This window comes from Salarias fasciatus, chromosome 19 (genome assembly GCF_902148845.1).
Source record: "Salarias fasciatus chromosome 19, fSalaFa1.1, whole genome shotgun sequence".
NCBI classification, from domain to species: domain Eukaryota; kingdom Metazoa; phylum Chordata; class Actinopteri; order Blenniiformes; family Blenniidae; genus Salarias; species Salarias fasciatus.
This window is the reverse complement of record NC_043763.1, coordinates 24,486,604-24,505,343: the sequence shown is the minus strand read 5'-3', so window position 1 is coordinate 24,505,343 and position 18,740 is coordinate 24,486,604. Positions and strand designations below refer to the sequence as shown.

Below are 18,740 nucleotides of genomic sequence, written 5' to 3'. Positions count from 1 at the left end.
CGTCCACCGGAAACACGTGGCTCCGTGCTGGGGGTGGGGGGTTGTTGAAGTGTGAATCCCGGTGGGATTACCGGTTAGCAGAGCCCCGTTAGCCTCCCGGTGTCCGCTGTCAGCGGCTCCATGTGACCCGCCGCTCCGTTAAAACGGTTTTTGAACCAGAATAAACGGCTTCAGGTCGCCGTTAATCCTCTCCACAGCCGTTGTTTTCCTCAGTTTTCCCGCAGCTCCACCTCGCCGGTGCCACGTAGCCGGTGGGCTAACTGACTGACTGGGGAGGGGGGGGGAGGGAGGCGGGTGCTAAATGACCGCTGCTCGCTGCAAGTCATCCGCATGATGCGAAGCAGCAGGAAGCAAACTGATGCAAAACTACATCAGGCACGAGACAGCCGCGATCAACCACCAGGAGACAGAGATTCACCCCACATGGACTCAGGAAGCCTCGGATGGCTCCGACCCGGGGAGGGTTAACACATCACGGCCAGGAAGAGCAGAGAAAGGAGGAACAATCATCACATAGATCCAGAGAAGTGCGATCAGACCCTGAAGAGGCCAAGTGACTCATGGGAATGTAGAGTTTAGACATTCTGATGCAAGATTATAGCAATAAATGTGTTTGGATGACAAAACAGCCTCTGAAAATGAAGGGAAAGTCAGTGAAAAGATCACAAGACATGACCCTAAAACACAGAAAAGCAATCAGAAGTCAGAAAATATGTACAAACTATCAATTAGGAAGATGTGAAAGGGCCGACAGGAGATGCTGGATGTCTCTGCAGTCATGGCTGAATGCTGCAAGTCATCTGCAGGATGAGAAGGCGCCGAGAAAGACACAGTCAGCCCCGCTGAAACACAGAGTTCCGCTCCAAACAGGCTCAGATGAAGCTTCAGAGGCGTCACTGAACTGAAAGGCTTTAAAACCAAGTAAAATGACCAAAAAGTGCAAAGAAAGCACCAAAATCAGCAAACACAAGCAAAACTGGGATGAAATGTTGAAGAGATTCAGAGAGGTGTGTTTTAACTAAATGATTTTTGATTGGTTCAGTAACTTGATCAGAGAGACGAACATGAAGAAAAAACACAACGCGACTGGAAATGTCTGAAAACGACGCGAGAGACGCTGACGTGACGTCCCGCCGTTCTCCCAGCAGGCCCGGCGGCACCATGAGCTCCAGGGTGTGTAAGAACTGCGGCGGCACGGACGTGGACGTGGACCAGGCCCGCGGCGACGCCGTGTGCATGGGCTGCGGCTCCGTGCTGGAGGACAACATCATCGTGTCCGAGGTGGAGTTCGTGGAGACGGGCGGAGGAGGCTCGCTCGCCGTGGGGCAGTTCGTGTCCTCGGAAGGTGAGGACGACACACACGTGTGTGTCTCTGTGTCTCTCTCTGTGTGTGTGTGTGTGTGTGTGTGTGTGTGTGTGTGTGTGTCAGGGATGGAGCTTCGTTCGCTTCGACCTGAGCTCTTTCTCTTTAAGTTCGTTGAGGTGTACGATATGGACACAAAAATCTCTTAAGTCATAGTAATCTGATTATATCCTTTAAAACATGATTTCTTTACCAAAAACATCCAGTTAAAACTCTCCTTGCTGAGCAGGACGGCAGCTCATGAGTAATTTCTTTAAACATGTTTTTAAGAAACTCATAAACTCTGAATTAGAGACGTTAAATGTTAAACATTCAGGTTTTTTCTCCTCGGAGAGAAATTCTGCAGCATCAGAGCGACACGCTGTCCGTTCTCCAGCTTGTTAACAGATTATCTCAGCACTGTTCCTCCCCTCGAGTTCAGATCGAGCCTCAGAATCTTCTGGGGTTTTAAACGGGCGTTTATTGCTGGACCAGTCTTGCACACACTCTTGAACAAGCTGCTTTGCTTTAACCGCCTTAACAATGCTGTCAGAGCTGACAAAGAAAACAGAAAACTGACATTAATACCTTAAACATCCACATGAAATAAACTAAACAGCAACATACGAGCTAAACAATGAATCACAACTGTATTGGTGTCTACAGTCGCATACATTCATAACACAAACTTCAACACAGGAAAACAAAGAAAAACTCGGACCTCATCGGCCTCTTCAACTCAAGAGGGAGGAAAGTTGCTCTTTAATGGCTCCTTCCTTAAAAGACGCTTTTCGTCTTTAAATAAACTTACTGTGAGCCTTCTCCTGCACACCTGCCTGTGGCTTTAAATGTGTCCGACCCTTAATGTGGTCCCACGAGCAACAATATGAATACACGGAACAAAAGAATAAGTTCCTCTCCAATTTTAAAGGATCCTTCTAACTAAATAAATTAACTTTATCTAAAGGAACTTACTATTTTATTTATTGTGCATTCAAGCCCTTTTTAACCGAGTGATTAAATAATAAGCCTAAACATACGCCGGCTGTCTCTGACGGCAGCGACAGTGACCTTCTGCAGAGCTTCAGGTCCACAGCGAATCTGGACAAATATTAAAAATCAACCTGTGATTCAAACCAAGACTTTCTGTCGGTTTTTACTGTAAGAATCAGATTTTGACCTGACCCCAGGATGTGTGTCGTCTGTAACCCTCCCTCCATCCAGGCTGGTCTCGTTTAGTTTAACTCCGCTTCAGGTTAGTGAGTCACTCCGACAGCAGAGGGTCGGACTCTGGGCTGGTTTCCTCTTTACCTCCACAGAATCGGACGAAGCAGGAAACGTGAGGCTGATCAGACTCGACGCCGCTCAGCCTGTTAAAAACCTCGGAACAGAGAAGCTTTGTTTCAGTTTTAACTCTTAATAACACGTCCGGACGAGGAGGATAAAACTGTGGAGACGATCAGAGAACATGGTCCTAAAACGAGACAAAACAGACAAGATGAGAACAGTACAGGAAAGACCTAGAGCAGTGATCGTCAACTGGCTGCGAAACAATAAGTGGCCCGACGCCAAATCTGGTTGACGACCACTGACCGAGAGCAAAGTGGTGGAAAAAGACCCAAAACAGAGAATTTCTAAACTGACAGAGAGCAACAGGAAAAAACAAACTTTAGAGACGAGAAAAAACAAAAAAAAATACTGTTCTTCTTTACAACCCGACCATGAATGTTTTTAAAACAACAGTGAATGTCTAACATAAAAGATCTCACCGAGACAAAAAGCTATAAAATCATTCTGATGTCTCTGTCAGCAAAAAGACAATGATCAGATTTTATACTGAAAAATTGTTAAAATAAGATATGAAATAATATGAAAACGACACGAGATTAAAAAAAATCCCCACAAAGCCTGACAAAAGTGAGAAAACGCACAAGAGAAGCACAAACACATGTTGATAGAAATAAAATAGCCACATAGAATCAGAAAATAAAGACAAAACCACACAAAACAGCAATGGGAAAAAATACAATAAAGTAAATCAGAGGCAGAGAAAACAGATGAAAACACACAAAACACTGATTAAAGAAATCTAAAGAGAAGAAATGGAGAATAAAGTAACTGAACATACTGAATACAAAAGATGACAAAATACCCACAAATTAAACAGAATAGATTCATAGTAATCTGTACAGACACACAAAGAATAAGATTTAATACTAAAACAACAAAGAGTAGGGATGAAATATGAGCCTGAAAAAAGCTCAGCAGCAGAAACGACCATGAAGGAACTTCAGCCACAAGGAGTGACCCTGATAAAAAAAAAAGAGTAAAAAAAATCCCACATTGAGCTCAAATTGATACAACATAACACACAGTTACAACAGGAAGAGCTTTAGAAGTGACAAAAACAAAAAAAATTATAACATAAAAACATTTTTCCTTCGTTAACGAGGACGTGAACACTCGTTTTCTGGATAAGGTGCAGTTTCCCTTCTGTCCAGCAGGTGGCGCCGTCACATCAGGTTTAACAGGACAGTGAAGCATTAATTCACCTCTGATGAGTAAATGCTTCTTCTGGGCTGTGATGGTCACATTTTCTCTCTTTTTTCGGCTTTAATGGACCAAACTGAAGTAACGACGTCAAGCTGAATGATTTTCCGGAAGCTTTCTGTCCCGAATGAAGGTTCAGCTGCTGTTCGTCTCCCATGTTGATGATGAAGACTCAAGCTGGACTCAGGCGGCTTTCTGAGCTGTTAAACATCATAATTATCAGTTAGGTTTCATTAAAGTGCCGCAGAAAACCAATTATTCCTGTTTGGGCTCAATTTAGCAGCAGCTTTCTGATTAAAATATCAAACAAGAAGCTCGACAGGACTTTCCACAGCTGGACTCTGCTCCTCTGGGCTGCTTCAACAAAGACGAGAGAAGATGTGACATGATGGAGGCAGTGCGGCTCAGAGAGCTGCTGACGGTTCATATTCCAGGAGCTGCAGGACAGAAGGAGGCAGTTCTGTTCGGTGTTTGGCGCCGTTCTGTTGTTTCTCACCGTCCGTCGCGTGTTTTCTTCCAGGCGGAGCGAAGCTCCCGTCGTTCGGAGACTCACACCTGATGGGGATGGGCAGGGAGTCCCGGGCCCAGACGCTGCAGAGAGGTGAGCCGCCAGCAGGGGGCGCCGCACGGCGAAGCTCCGCCCCCCCGCCGTGTTTCAGCAGCGTTTCCAGTCCCAGGCAGAGATTCACTGTAACGGAGCGTTTCTCCTGATTGAAGCTTCGCTGCCGGTTGTTTGAAGGTCGACGGCTGTTTGAATGTTTGAGCGAAAATGTTGAAAGTTTGAATTCTGTGGTTTAAGAGCGACGATGTGACGCAGACTGAAGGTCAGAGTGAGGAAACTTCGATCCAGACTGATGGATTATTTATTTTATATTTGTCTGGTATTTGTTCCAGACGGACGGATCATAGCTGTGATACCTGACCTGGTCTCTTCTCTTCATCAGTCATCTCTTTCAGTCGACCAGAACTTGGGATTTGTTGCTAATTGAAGTGAGGTTGTGGTTTTTGTTCAGTCGTCCAGCTTCTGTTCCGGCCTGATGTTGGATTAATCTTCAGATGTGAAACCATCAGGATGAACCAGCTGCTGAAGCGTCTGTTGGTTTTTCAGTTTTTTGTGCAGAAGTCGTGATTAACTGTGATTAACTGGGAGCCTGATTAATCACATTTTGCTGAGTCCGTCGTCATCTGTGATCGACTGCGTCGTCGATGTTGCTCTATTGATTGCGACAGATTCACTACATGTTATTCAGCCAAAATAAGAATGTCACATGATGTCCTGAGAACAGCCAGCAGCAGGATGTTCTTCATAAAGTTGTGATATAAGTCAAGCAGCCCTGATGTACGAGTTCTCTGTACAGAGGAGTGTTTTATACTGTAGTCAGTGTTATTTTTCCAGTATTATCATCAATCGTATTCTTTTTCTGCTCTTTTCCTGACGTCAACTCTCTGCTTCAACAGTGCAGATTTATTGATTTTAGGACAAAGAAACTTTGGGATTATGGTCAGTATATTGATCATATTGATTTTACCATAATGACAAATTTATAAAGAATTGTGCAGCCATGAGGAGGATAGAAATGAAACGGCAACGTATTGAACATCCCTGATCAGTATTAACAGCATGGTATTGATCGATCTGTTGTTCTTTCTGCAGCTCTGACGCGTTCACTGTGCAGGTCGATCAGATATCGTGGTCGTGACACATTGATAAAGCGATAACGATTGATCGGCGCTGTATTGCAGCTTTCCGTCTGCTGCACGTCTCCCGGCCGTCCTGCAGGAGGCGCTGCTGCTCTCATGTCGACGTTCCTCCTCCTGCTGCGTCTTTCTGAGTGTTTCCCTGAACGCCGGCGCCTGGAGAGTGTGTGTGTGTGTGTGTGTGTGTGTGTGTGTGTGTGTGTGTGTGTGTGTGTGTGTGTGTGTGTGTGTGTGTGTGTGTGTGTGTGTGTGTGTGTGTGTGTGTGTGTGTGTGTGTGTGTGTGTGTGTGTGTGTGTGTGTGTGTGTGTGTGTGTGTGTGTGTGTGTGTGTGTGTGTGTAGATTTACGGCCGTCTGGGAGTCTGAGAGAGAGAGAGAAGTCGTCTTTCTTGTTCCTGTCCGTCCTCAGAAACGCTCCCTGGCGGCCGTCTGCTCCTCGCCGCCTCCCGGCAGACTGATTCACGTCTGGAGGAGCGAACGCGGCGGCGGTCCACGGCGTGATCCCTGGAATTTAAAGCGTCTTGGGCCGACGTGGATCTGACAGTGAATCATGAGCCTCAGACCAGATGCCTGGTCCTGGTTGTCCTGGTCCCGGTCCCGGTTGTCCTGGTCCTGGTCCCGGTCCCGGTCCCGGGCCATGTTCTCTTTCTTCATGACAAAAACCGGCAGCGCTAATCGTGGCCTAGCGTGCTAGCTGCATCGGTCTCTGTGGAAACAAACGTCGTTTTCTGAGCGTCGGTGTGTAAATGTGGAATCTTTCTGAAACAGTAACAGAAACGAAGCGTTTTCTCTGGAAACGCTGCGTCAGCGGCTCCTGAGGAGCTCAGATCAACCGACCGCTGACTTTTTAAGGTGGCGGAATCAAAAACTGGACGACAGGTTGAGAAAATGTTCATTTTTATTTGGGAGAACAGTGTTTCTCTGGTTGTTAATTGTCATTTTCTTCAGTAAATAATGTATAAAAAGCTTTTAATCAAAGTTCTGACTGATGAAAAAGCCGTAACACATTTCCCTTTTCCTCATTGTTGGTCTCGGCTCCGTCGTTAGCTTTCTCTGCTAACGACTCCCTGTCATTGGGCCTGTGGCCTCCTGCGGTCGGCCTGCTCCCGGTGTGTTTCCGCCGCCGTGCCGGGTTTGGTGACGCTGCTTCAGGGCGTCGCGCTCTGTTCCGTCTTCGTTCCCAGCCTCTGCTCGGCGGCTCGCGGGGCGTCGGAGTCACGGAAAGGGCAGAAGAATCGAGTTTTCAGAGATGAGAAACTTGTGAAGCCGAGTCCTCATTAAAGCTGCAGCCGGAGTGTGTGTCCCACTTATTACCAGCGACACACACTCCGTGAGGAGGAGAACAGCAGTCGCCTTATTATCTGGGTGTTGGGCAGACGCCAGGCCCGCTGCAGGTGTTGTTTTCTGGAGATTCTCCATCAGATTGGAGCGAAGTTAACTCCTCAGAATAAACTAATGGGCTTTATTCACGCTCATATAAAATTCAGCTGCTTTATTATTTGATATTAGTTCTTACTCGTAACTAGAGCATGTCGCTTATTTAAAGAGTCAGATATTTATATTCCTCCTGTTGAGAGATAGTAATTGTTAATGTTCGCTCCAGTTTTGTCTTAGTTCAGGTTACTTTAGTTCGCTGGTTTGGTCTGAGCAGCTGAGCTGCTTACTGATGTAATGGGAATGTGTGTACACAGCAGAGTTAGCTCGGTAGTGTCTGTTTACAAGGCAACTTTAGCCAGAGATGTGCGGTGGAAACTGAATCAAACTGCGAACGGCCCGGTTAAGTTGTGTAAGGCAGTATAAAGGCTGCTTCCTGGGCAGGTTAGGGCGGCGAACTGGCCTGCCAGTGGTGAAGTTTCCTCCCACAGACAGCCGAGTACGGCTGACTGAGCTGCAGTAATCCCAGATGTTCAGTGTAATTCGTTGTGTAGATAAGTAACTAGAGGTTAACCAGTAACTAGAGGTTAACCAGTAACTAGAGGTTAACCAGTAAGCCTGGAGCCAGAAGTTTCTGACAGCTGAAGCTGGAAATGAGCGAAGTCTCTGAAACTGCTGCTTCTTTTAGTTTCAGTCTGGACTCAAACGGCTGACGGTGCAGCGAGGAGTAAGAAGCTTTTCTCCTGGATCTCATGACTGCTGGTTCCAGTGTGAATAATTAAACTTTACGTAACAGCTGATTCACAGTGATGGAACACACTGTGTGTGTGTGTGTGTGTGTGTGTGTGTGTGTGTGTGTGTTTGATGAGACATGATGACTTCAAGGCTGCTCACATTCCCAGACATCACTCTGTTCAGTAGGTCACACACAGCTGGTTGTGTGTGATGATTCCCAACATGTTGAACTCATCTGTGGCACACACACACTCACAGAGTGTATTTTTACACACAGCTCTTGTCATCCTCGTGTCTGAACCGTGTGTGTGTGTGAGGATGCAGTTATGCAGGTACGTGTCTGGTTGCACGTGTGTATGTGTGTGTGTGTAATGAAATCCTCGTGGCTGGCTGTCCCGACACGCTCGCGGAGGTGTGTGTCCACATGCAGCGGCGGGTTGCGTAATTATCACGCCGCAGAGCATCTGGTGTGGCCGCCGTGCTGAACACACCCCGACCGGTTCAAACACTCTTCAGGCTCGTTTAATTTCCTCTGAAAACGACGTTGGGCTGATGGCGTGGCGTCGGATCGTTCTCCGTACCTGAGCTGCTTCCACATCCTGCAGTGGGAACATCAGGCTGTCGGCGTGTTTCTGATCCGCCTGGACCGAACTGGACCGAACGGCTGCAGCCTCGTGGTGACGGAGGTCCAGACGGTTCAGCTCGCAGCTGGAGGCGTCGAACTGCGAAGCTCAGTGTGCAGATGTTTAGAAGTGTGTGTCATCATGAACTGCTATCGACAAACACCAAGCTCACCCAACTGAACAGCTCTAAAGAGCTTACTGAACTATTACAGGCTGCTAACCATGCAGCTACCTACCAGTAACCATGCGCTAGCTGCTTTAGACCGCCATTAAGCCGACAATAGCCTGAGCTGAGTAGCCAGAGAGCAAGCTAGCAAAGTAGCCGCTTGCCATCTGGCTAGCAAAGTAGTGAAATTTGCATTTTATATTGAAATGTACATTTTTTCTTCACCATCTCTATCTCGTCATAACACAGCCGCTCTTTGACTCGCCTGGTTTAAACAAACACTGTTTTGCCCTCGATACCTCTAGAACAGCTGTGAACACTGAAGTGACCCGTGTCGGTTTCCAGCCTGAGCCGTGTTCAGTCTTCGTAGCTGAGCGTCGCTGTGTGACTCTGGGACGGACGTGTTGAAGTGTGTTGCTTTGTTCTGTCTGATCTCCTCTGCAGCGAAGCAGCACATCACCACTGTGGGCCACCAGCTCCAGATGAGTCAGCACTGCTTGGACACGGCCTTCAACTTCTACAAGATGGCGCTCACCCGACGGCTGACCAGCGGCCGCAAGGCGGCGCACGTCATCGCCGCCTGCATCTACATGGTGTGCCGCACCGAGGGAACGCCGCGTATCCTTCCTGCTCACGCCTGGCCTCATCTCTCACATTCAGGACAGTGTTAGCGGTTAAACTGTTAGCATGCAGCGGGAGCGACGCGAACTAGACGCTAAAACGTGAAACTCATCAGCCAGTTAGCTAACTAGACTACCTACTAACCAGGTAACTCGAGACTGCTCAGAACTCGCTAATCATATAGCCAAGGAATGCTAACTCCGTAGCCTCAGACACCGAGCTGGATCGCTGGAGATGCTCGAGTAGCTTCATTCATCTGCTAGCTAACAGAAGCTCCACAGTCGTGGTGGAAATAAAGTTAGCCGCTAAATTTCCACTCCGGCGTGTGAACCTGATGGAAGCCGACACATGAAAGCCCGCAGGTGGGTTTGATGTGAGGCGGCGGCGGCGGCCGGGACCGCCCGTCACCCCGGTTCTTAATGCCCGCTAATCTGCTGGCGGCGGCCGATTGAAGTGGCGAGCGACGCGTCGCCGTGGAGACGCCGGGACTCTGAGCTCCAGCCTTTTCTCATCAGCGGAGCCGCTCTTTGTTTCTGTGATGCTCCGAGCCGAGGATGATGGTGTTGCGTAACAGCCGGGACGGGTTTACCCAATGAGTGTGTGTGTGTGTGTTTTTGTTTGTGTTTGTGTGCGTGTGCATGTGCGTGTGTGTGTGTGTGTTAAAAATAGCTCGGCTGGCTTCCTTTGTACCACAGCTGGGTGAGTCCCAGATGTTGGAGGGTAAAAGACGGCTTGAAGTCGTATCTGCTGCTAAGATGAAAAGAAGAACAACGTGGAGAGCGCAGCGCCCCCTAGCTGTGAAACAGACATGCTGTCACAGCCTGTGATATAAATATCGGAATATTTTCCATCCAGCCTGGGCACTCCAGGGATGCTACATGCTAAATGCTAGCCTCCAGCTGGCGGGGCATCGGTCCATCACGACCCGATGATCAGTGTTTTCGTCTCGGCTCTGCGGGTCGTGGAGATTCTCAGGATGAACCTGGTGCAGTTTGACCTTCGTCTGAAGCGTCCTTCAGCGTCTCGATGGACCCTCCAGCCTCCTGAGCGCCGGCCTCGCTCTCCTCCCAGCCGCTCGCTGCTCTCGCCTCTTGCCGAGCGTCAGAATCTCTGTTCCTTCAGTCTGAACTGGTTTCTCTCCGGACTCGGAGGTCACCTCGTCCTCGTCTGAAGCAGAAGTGTTTGTTCTCCTTCTGAACGGCCACACTGGGGAAAGTAGGGCAGATCGTCTGCCGCCGCCTCCTCTGAGCTCTGATCCCTCCGTCTTTTTTCTGTCTCAAATCCTCAAAGCCGGCGCTGCCGGTTGGGTATTTCTGTGAGAGGAGATGGAAGTGGCTCTCTGAGAGGGAGCCTCTTTCCTCTGAGAGTTCACTGTTTCTACGAGTCACGGCTTCATTTAGAGGGGAGACGGTGTAGGATTTGATCACTCATCCGATTTCTCTCTCTCTGGGATTCGTTTTTAAAAATTAATTTTTCTTTAATAAATTCTGTCTTCATTTGGATAAAACTGCTGCGTCTTCAGTGTGCGTCCGGCGGCGTGGATCCTCGTCGCCGTCCTGTGCCGGGGTCGTTTGTGTCGTGATGGTTTCTCGCCCTGATGCTCGGGGAGTCAAGTTTCTTGGGAATTGGTCGTGAAACCGTGTAAAACTGGTTGGTCTTGTTAATCTTCTGTTTGGGTCTCCGGTGTTTTACTGGCAGAGCTGGTTCTGACGTGAAGTGGAGGAGTATCTGGACCTTTTCCCCCCAGGATCCCTGCTGTCGCTCTGCCGTGCCGTCTTACCGCCGGTTCTTCCCCTGTTCAGACGTTATCCACACTAAAACCAAGGCTGGAGGACATTTTACTGTACTTGGAGGATGAATTATGCTGGTTTTTCTGAACGTCTTCGCTGCCTTGGACCATTTTATCAGCTGCCGAACAACTACAGCAATTTAAAAATGCAGGTTTAGGAGCAAAATTGAAAAGCTGCGTACCAGAGATGATGCAGTCCAATCACAGGCCTCCGGGTCTGTATCGCCTCCATACGCACTTAGACAGGTGTATGTCGGAACTGTTAGTCTTTATGTTAAAGATGCGTCATAATCATCGGTCCATACCACCTCTGACCACTAGATGTCCCTGTATGACAACAGAAAGCCGCCACAGAACAAGAACAACCTTCAGATAGCCTGGGAGTCCCAGGAACAAAGGTCCTGAACCACGACTCAAGTGACTGGAAATGAAGAACTAATGCAGTTTTTTTTTTTTTTTTTTTTCCAGCCCAACTGCAGTTCCAAACAAAACCTCATCAAAGTCAGTGGCATCCCTGGATGTATTTCTGCATACGATCAAGAAAAAAGAGAAAATTTGATGTCAAAACAATCAAGAAGCGTCTTACCGCCTCCCTCCACACCGGAGCCTTTAAACCGTGTTTAAACCCTGCGGAAAGCTTCCTGTTGCACCACAGAAGGTGTCGGGGCAGAAGGGGGGGGGTATTTCCCCCTGCAGAGCCCAGATGTGTTCGAGGACCTGCTGTCGTTTATTTTCCTGATTAAGGGAGTCGTCTGTAATCTCCAGACGGCGTGCGCCGGGATTATCTCTTCCATTTCATCTGCACTGCTGCTAATTCCATTGTGAGGCCTTTTTTTTCTTTTTTAATATATTTGCACACACACACACACACACACACACACACACACACACACACACACACACTCTAATCCGCCCTGGCAGCCTGGAGACAGGTGCACCTGTCGCCACGGAGACACCGTCACCACGGCGACCGGCGTGTCCACGCCGGGGAGGTTGGGGTATCCAGAGGGTGACGAGGCGACAGCAGACCCGGATCAGCCGTAACATTATGACCACCTGGCTCTGTCCAGAGCCGGACGCCGCTGATCGTGCTGGAATCAGCTGTTGAGGTGCTGCAGGCCGTTCGTCCTGCTCATCCCACAAACGCTGGATGAGTTGAGACCGATTGGATTTTGAGGTTTATTAACAGCTCAAGGTGGTTTTTGTGCTCATTAAAAAATTCCTGAAATGTCTCCTTTGTTTAAATGGATGCAACATTTCCGTCATCAGCTGCTGGATTGCCTCCTTTGTTCTTGTTTCCTTCGGACTCCAGGTGGCGCCATTTCACCACAAAGAGCAGATCGGAAGGGAAAATGTAACTCAGTTACTGGGTAATGTTGGTTTGAGATTCATGAAGCTGTAAAAACAAGCTCAGAGAAGACGGTCGTTTTAGTTTTTATAGTGTTAAAAGAAGCGGCAAAGTGTTTTATTGGAGGCGTCTAATAACTTATCGGTAACAAATTTGAGGGAGAAAAGAAATTTTGATGAAATGGAGATACCGTGCCTTACAAGTGTGGCTCTCAGTTGTGATTCACAAACGGGGAGGGGCGGGGCTTGATGTGACTGTCCACAAGGTGGCAGTGTAGCCCCCGGTCAACATGTTTTCAAGTGGAATCAATCAAACAGGAAGTTTGATTTTTATTTTGGATCTGTTTACATCACGTGTAAACGGGTCTGAGAGCATCAACTGACTTCTGAAACGTCACAAAGTAAAGTTTTTTTTCTTAATTCTTGACATTTTCACATTTTTCTGTTTCCTCTGCCTTGACATCCTGAAAACAAAGGGAGTGTTGTGGTTTCCTTGACTCTCACCGGTCAGACATGCTGCTGGACCTCAGCGACCTGCTGCAGGTACGTCTTCACTGCCGCCTCCCGAACAATACCTCACATCAAACCAACTCGGCACAAACAGTGGGAGCATTCTCAAAGAAAAGTAGAATAATTAGCACAAATAAAGGTTGAATTCAGCCTGAATCGGCTCAGAAGTGAGCTGTAATGCATGTAGACGTTTTATTTTTGACTCATTTCTGTGCTGCTGTTCCAGCTGTTATTTAACCTTCAGGACTGATTCAGTTTGGAACATGAGACTCTCTCTGATGTGGGAAAAAACAAAACAAAAGAACAAGCCAAAAGCAAAACTTCCATGTTTTTGAAGCTGTGATCATGAAGATGAACAGTTTGACTATAATCAGCACTTCCTTCATGGTCTCATCTTGAATCCAGGAATCTGCGGTTTGACTTTCACAGCACTCACATCTGCACACCTCCCCTCCCATCATGCACCTCTGCTCCGACTGTAAAGGCCGTGTAATTAAAGCGGGGGCGTGTGCGCCGGCGTGCGTCTGGATTTAGAAAGCCTCCATTTGTCGGCGTGCCTGGTGGCGGCAGATTGAGCGTGAGTCAGGGGTGTGGCGGCGGTGGGGCATTTCTCCAGGCCACAGCTGGTCGGGGGCAGGGTGGGGTACCACGGGGTGGGGGGGCAGGGTGGGGACAGGGGGGCTATTTTTATGCGCCCAGCTGTCCCAGAGGAGCGGGCCGCCCCTCCCCCGCGCCCCGGCGTCCAGGATCTGGGCCGGGTGGGGCTCCAGCTGATCCTCTCCCTCAACACTTGCTGTTTCCTGCATTGTTGGGATGAATGAAGTCAGCGAGTCTGTTGATGAGCTCCGATCAATACTGACTGTAAACATCTGCTCCCGTGTGAGGAGGCGTCTCCAGCTTACTCCTTTCTTCAGGAGCTGCCGTGTTTGGGCTTTTTAGGAGTTAAAGTGTTTTAGCAGCAGGTGTGTCGAACAGTGATGCTGAGAATCGAACACTTGATTCTCACGCAGACGCTGATCGATCGGCCTGATCGTCCCGTTTACACCAACTCTGAGTCAGGTGATCAGTGCAGATCAGTGTGTTGTACATTACACACACACATCAGTGTTGTGGCTCCCAGTCCAGATTGTCCTGGTAGTTTCAGGGCGTTCCGCAGAGCTCTGTGCCGGGTCCCCTCGTTTCATTTCTTCCTTTCTTGTTCTTGGTAATTGTTTTCGGCAGCACTGTGTCAGCTGATCACACAACTTCAACCATCCTCCAAATGGAAAACTGGAAGTCAGAGGCCAAAACGCAGTGTTTCCTGTTTTCCTTTCCATGCCGTGCGCGTCGCTCTGCAGGCCTGGAGCCGTGGAACAGTGGAGCTCTGGATCTGTGGATCTGTGCTTCACTGGAGCTCTTCTGTCCGTCGGCTGTTTGTGGTTTTACTTTATGGAGGAGCTTTAGCCAGAGTGACCTTGGTCTGCTTTGTCCTTGTTGCTGAGGGGATTTGTGCAGATATGAGGACGTATGGGGGATTTATATCACTTCCTGTTCAGCCGATGTTCCCTGCTCATTACTCAGTGGTTTGTTTCACAGCTGAGCTTCAATAAAACCGCCAGTGAAAAATAAGCTTCTGCAGTAAATAAAGAGAAAAGGAGTTAATGAGCGATGGGTGATTGTCGGGCTCAACAGCTTATTAACAGCAAAATATAATCCAGACAGGATGATAGAGGGTCTGTGGTGCAGTGGTTTGCACTGTTAGAAGGAATGTTCAGGTTTGAGTACGTGTGAGGACTGCATGTTCTCCCTCTGTGTTCGTTGATGAATATTTAGCTATTTCAACCACGTTTGCTTAAACCAGCTGATTCAGCAATTTAATCATTTATGTCAGTCCTTCCAGGTGTTTCTAGCTGAATGAGCAGATTAACTGGAGAAGCCATTTAATCTGCTGCAGCTGCTGAGCTGTTTGAGACATTTTATTTTATTTTTTTACAGTGAATTCTTGTCTGTGTGAGCTGTTTTAGCTGTGATATTGATGATTTTGGTTTGTCGCTGGCCTCAGATCGGAGTTTGCTCGTCTCCAGGTTCGGACCGTCTCCAGGAGACGCTGCTGAAGCCCGCTGAGTTGATTCGATGCGTCTTTAATTGGAAGCTGCGTCCACCTGTGGAGCCGTGACGTATCCGGTGACGCCGCGTTTAACTCGACCTCTCGACCCGGAAAGTTTCCCTTCATGGTGAAGTGGCGGTTATTTTCTGATCCGGTTCTCACGGCGTTCTGCAGCCGAGGCTTTGAAATGCAGCGATTTGCTTCAGGGACCAAAATGTTTCCCAAGAAAAGAGAAATTAAACCATTCATGTATATATTTTTAACAAATAATCCCTAAATAAATCTCATTAAATATTTTCTTCAGATTTTCATATTGATGAAAAATATTGCTTGAGGAATTCACCCCAGTCTTGATTTTTTAAAATGTAACTTAACTAATTTTTATTGGTATTATTCAACAGTTTTTTTCCTCTAAATCCCATTTAAAGTGTTCACCGGTCCAGCTGAAGAAATAAAATCTCACTAATTTCGTTTTTTGATTCTTAGAAAAAAAAAAAAAAATCACTTGGTGTTTCTTGGGGAAAGTTTTCTGTCAGTTTATCTATCAGACTTCCAGATTTTTTTTAACCTCAGTGAGCGAACTGCTTCCTCCTCGCCGTTTCTCTCTCTCTGCTGAAATTCCTCGCTGGGATTTTCTTCCCAGAATAGCAGCGGAGCATCTGCGTCCCTGCCTGACTCAGGCGGGCCGGGCCGGGGGTCCGAGAGGCCGGGGGGGGGGGGGGGGGGGGGGGGGGGGGGGGGGGCACTGAGAGCGAGAGTCCTTCTGTCCGCCCCCCCTCCTGGGAGGTCCGGGGTGAGCCGGGCTGGAGGAATGACAGAGATGCGACCCCGGGTCGTCTGCCTTCTGCCTCGCGGTTCCAGAAAACGGGACCGCGGTGAATCTGCCAGGAAGACCAGGGACGTTCGGCCCCCAGTCTGCCTTTAGAGCCTTCTGAGGTGAAACAATGAGACATCTGTGATGGGACGTCCCGGCGTGAAAACATGAATTCCTCCACTGCCAAACAATGGCCCCACTCCTGCCTCAGTCAGCGAGCCCGCCTCAGACGACCTCAGACGACCTCAGACGACCCCAAACGACCCCGACCCGCCACGCTCAGCAAGCTGCTTTCAGGGTTTTAGGAAATAAACCCACAGCTGGTTTGAAAACGGCAAACCGTGCAGAAAAACTAGTTTTTCGAGGAATTGGTCCCAAAAACATCCAGAATATTTCAAGAAAACCAGAACAGAGAAGCAGGAATTTCAGCACAGAGAAACGGCGAGGAGCTCATAGATAAACTGACAGGAAACTCTTTCCCAAGAGACACCGTGTGGTTCGTTCAGGGCCAGTCCTGCAAGCTCATCTCGCATCTCGGTCCAGGTCCAGGTCCAGGTCCAGGTCCAGGTCCAGGTCCAGGTCCAGGTGCTTTTCTGAAATGCTGCAGCAGTCCAGCGTGAGCTGGAACATTTTTAGTCATAAACATGTTTTGGAATTTTAAAGGCTTTGATTTGAAGTGAAATGCTCTTTGCAGATGACTCGTTTTTCTCTTTTCCTCCAAAAGACATAAAAACAGCCGAGTTCTGTTTCACATGTTGGCTGAGAATCGATTGTCAATCCAAAAATTGTAACTTAAGAATTCTAAAAAAAAAGATTATTTCGTTACTTGTTTAAGAACTCTCTGGGGTGGCTGTGGTTCAGTGGGGAGAGCAATCGGGAGGTTGTGAGTTCAATTCCGGTCTCCCCCCTGTCTGCATGTCGAAGTGTCCTTGGGGAAGACACTGCACCCTGAAATGCCCCCACTGTTGTACGTCGCTTTGGACAAAAGCGTCTGCTAAATGAAATTGTATTTGTATTTTTAAGAACTCAGTCTGTCATGTGATGCAGAGAACAGTTTGAGGAACCTGTTTTCTGGAGCTCAGTAGTGAGATTATTAACAGTTTAACAAAGTTTGTCTTTTCTGAAATGAAAAGAGGTTTTTTTTCTTCGGAGACTCTCCTCATTGATCAGATGGTTCCCAGGACAGAGGAAGTACAGATCAGTTTGGAGGCAGGAAGTGGATCTTCTGAGAGAATCTCATCGAAGCTCCAGCTGCTGAAACGGCTCAGATCCCTCCAGAGTCGCATCTCATCACATATTGAAACTGTTCAGCCGGCCGGTCGGTTATGTAACAGACAAACCTGCAGGTGACGCAACGACCTGGACCTGGTCAGAACCTGGACCTGGAGCGGGTCTGGACCTGGACCTGGTCAGAACCTGGTCCAGGTTCAACCCTGCAGTGAGGTCTTATCGTCTGGGGTCTTGAATCGTTCTCATGTCGTCCACAGGTCAACGTTTACATTCTGGGAAGAACGTTCCTGGTTCTGGCTCGAGAACTCTGCATCAACGCTCCGGCTATCGGTACGAAACCCGTCCTGTGATCCCTCTGCTCCAGATACAGGTCAACACACTGGAACACACACTGACACACCAACACACCGACACACTGGAGCACCATCGCCAGATAACTGACTGATGCAGGTCGAACTGCTACAACAAGTAGTTTTAATAAATCTTTGGATTATATCACTTCAGTAAGCATTATATATGATAAACATGTTTTTATTTTATAAGCTTATGTAATAGTTTAATGAATTAATTCATTTAATGATTTTATTTTCATAACTTGAAATAATTAGATATATTAAATTTGATAAAATTTTAGATTATTTGATAATTAAAATTATGAGACATGTTACGTAGAATATTCTTAGTGAGATCAGTTCAGTGTCCCTTTTTCAAATGAATAAATCTTGGTTATTTGTCCTCCTGTCATGATCAGTGTTTCAGTGTTCCCACGGTTCAGTTGCTCTTGTACCATTCGTGTTTTGAATATTGAAATTTCCCCGTGTCGCTCAGCTTGGCTCCACTCGCACCGTTTCCAGGTCAGTCGTCCACCGACTCCAACATTTGACTCTTTTTGTTCATGCATCTTTTGTTTTGACCTCCTAAACCAAGTTTTTGCTTTGAGTTGATGTTTTAGAGTCAATCTCCTCCGTCACCTGTTAAAATAAAACCACTGATTTCATAAGAACAGAGCAGAACAGCTGGTTTGACTTCTGTCCTGAACTTTAAGGTGTTTTAGTTTTAATCTGAGGAGAGAACGTTTTATTAACGCAGGGACGTCCTGAACTGTTCAGAAGTGGTTCACTCTGCTCCTTTCTTCTGTTGGACTGTCAGGAATGTGAGTCTGTCTCCCTCGCAGAGTTTTAACAACCTTCAGGATGATGCAGGGCTTGTAGTTTGACACCAGCTTCAGTTTGAAAACTGACAAAGAAGCTTGATGAAAACAAAAAGAAAACTCTGCCAGTCCTTTGTGGCGCGATGCCTCTGATCGTCCAGTGCTCGTAATTTCCATTTCTCCTGAAGTGAACTAGTAGAGCAGCTTGACGTCTTGTGACTGAAGCAGCTGTTCTTCCTTCGTGGTGAATTCGATCTCCTGACGTACTGAACGGATTTTGCCTTCAATGTTGAAACTTAAAGTTCTTTTTGCCCTCGGATTTAATGAAACGTGACAAACTCGTCTAATTAACCTCAGTGCCTCCTCCCTGTGTGGAAATGTGATCCGATTTAATCTATTTTAATACATCTGTTAAATATGTGAAATTATTCCGCTTAAAAAATACAGAAGTACAAATAATGCAGTTACTCAGAAAATCAAGCATAACTTTAACTTATTCTGTGTGAAATGTTGAGAAACCAAGTCCCTAAATGTCACTAAATACAAGTGATTCTTGAATAAATGTCTCGAAATGAACCTCATTCCAGCCAGATATGTCCAGGAAATCTAATTTAATTCAATTTAAATGACCTGAAGCCTCATATTTTGGCTGAGATGTGCAGAAAAGAAGTTTTAGTATTTAGTTCAGTTCTGTCCTGAAATGTAA

At 47.4% G+C, this 18,740-nt stretch overlaps 1 protein-coding gene across 2 annotated transcripts in view; it reads left to right on the top strand.

Moving 5' to 3' along the window:
- brf1a (BRF1 general transcription factor IIIB subunit a) overlaps positions 1-18,740 on the top strand; it is a 74,381-nt gene that overhangs the window by 232 nt on the left and 55,409 nt on the right. Inside the window, exons 2-6 of one of the 2 annotated variants that reach the window (XM_030116764.1) lie at positions 1,149-1,345; positions 4,413-4,493; positions 8,932-9,105; positions 12,756-12,787; positions 17,142-17,214. In XM_030116764.1, the coding sequence (XP_029972624.1) occupies positions 1,162-1,345; positions 4,413-4,493; positions 8,932-9,105; positions 12,756-12,787; positions 17,142-17,214 (544 nt within the window). In that variant the 5' untranslated portion in view covers positions 1,149-1,161. Of the gene's footprint in view, positions 1-1,145; positions 1,346-4,412; positions 4,494-8,931; positions 9,106-12,755; positions 12,788-17,141; positions 17,215-18,740 lie in introns of both variants that reach the window. The other variant, XM_030116763.1, reaches the window with a different exon arrangement.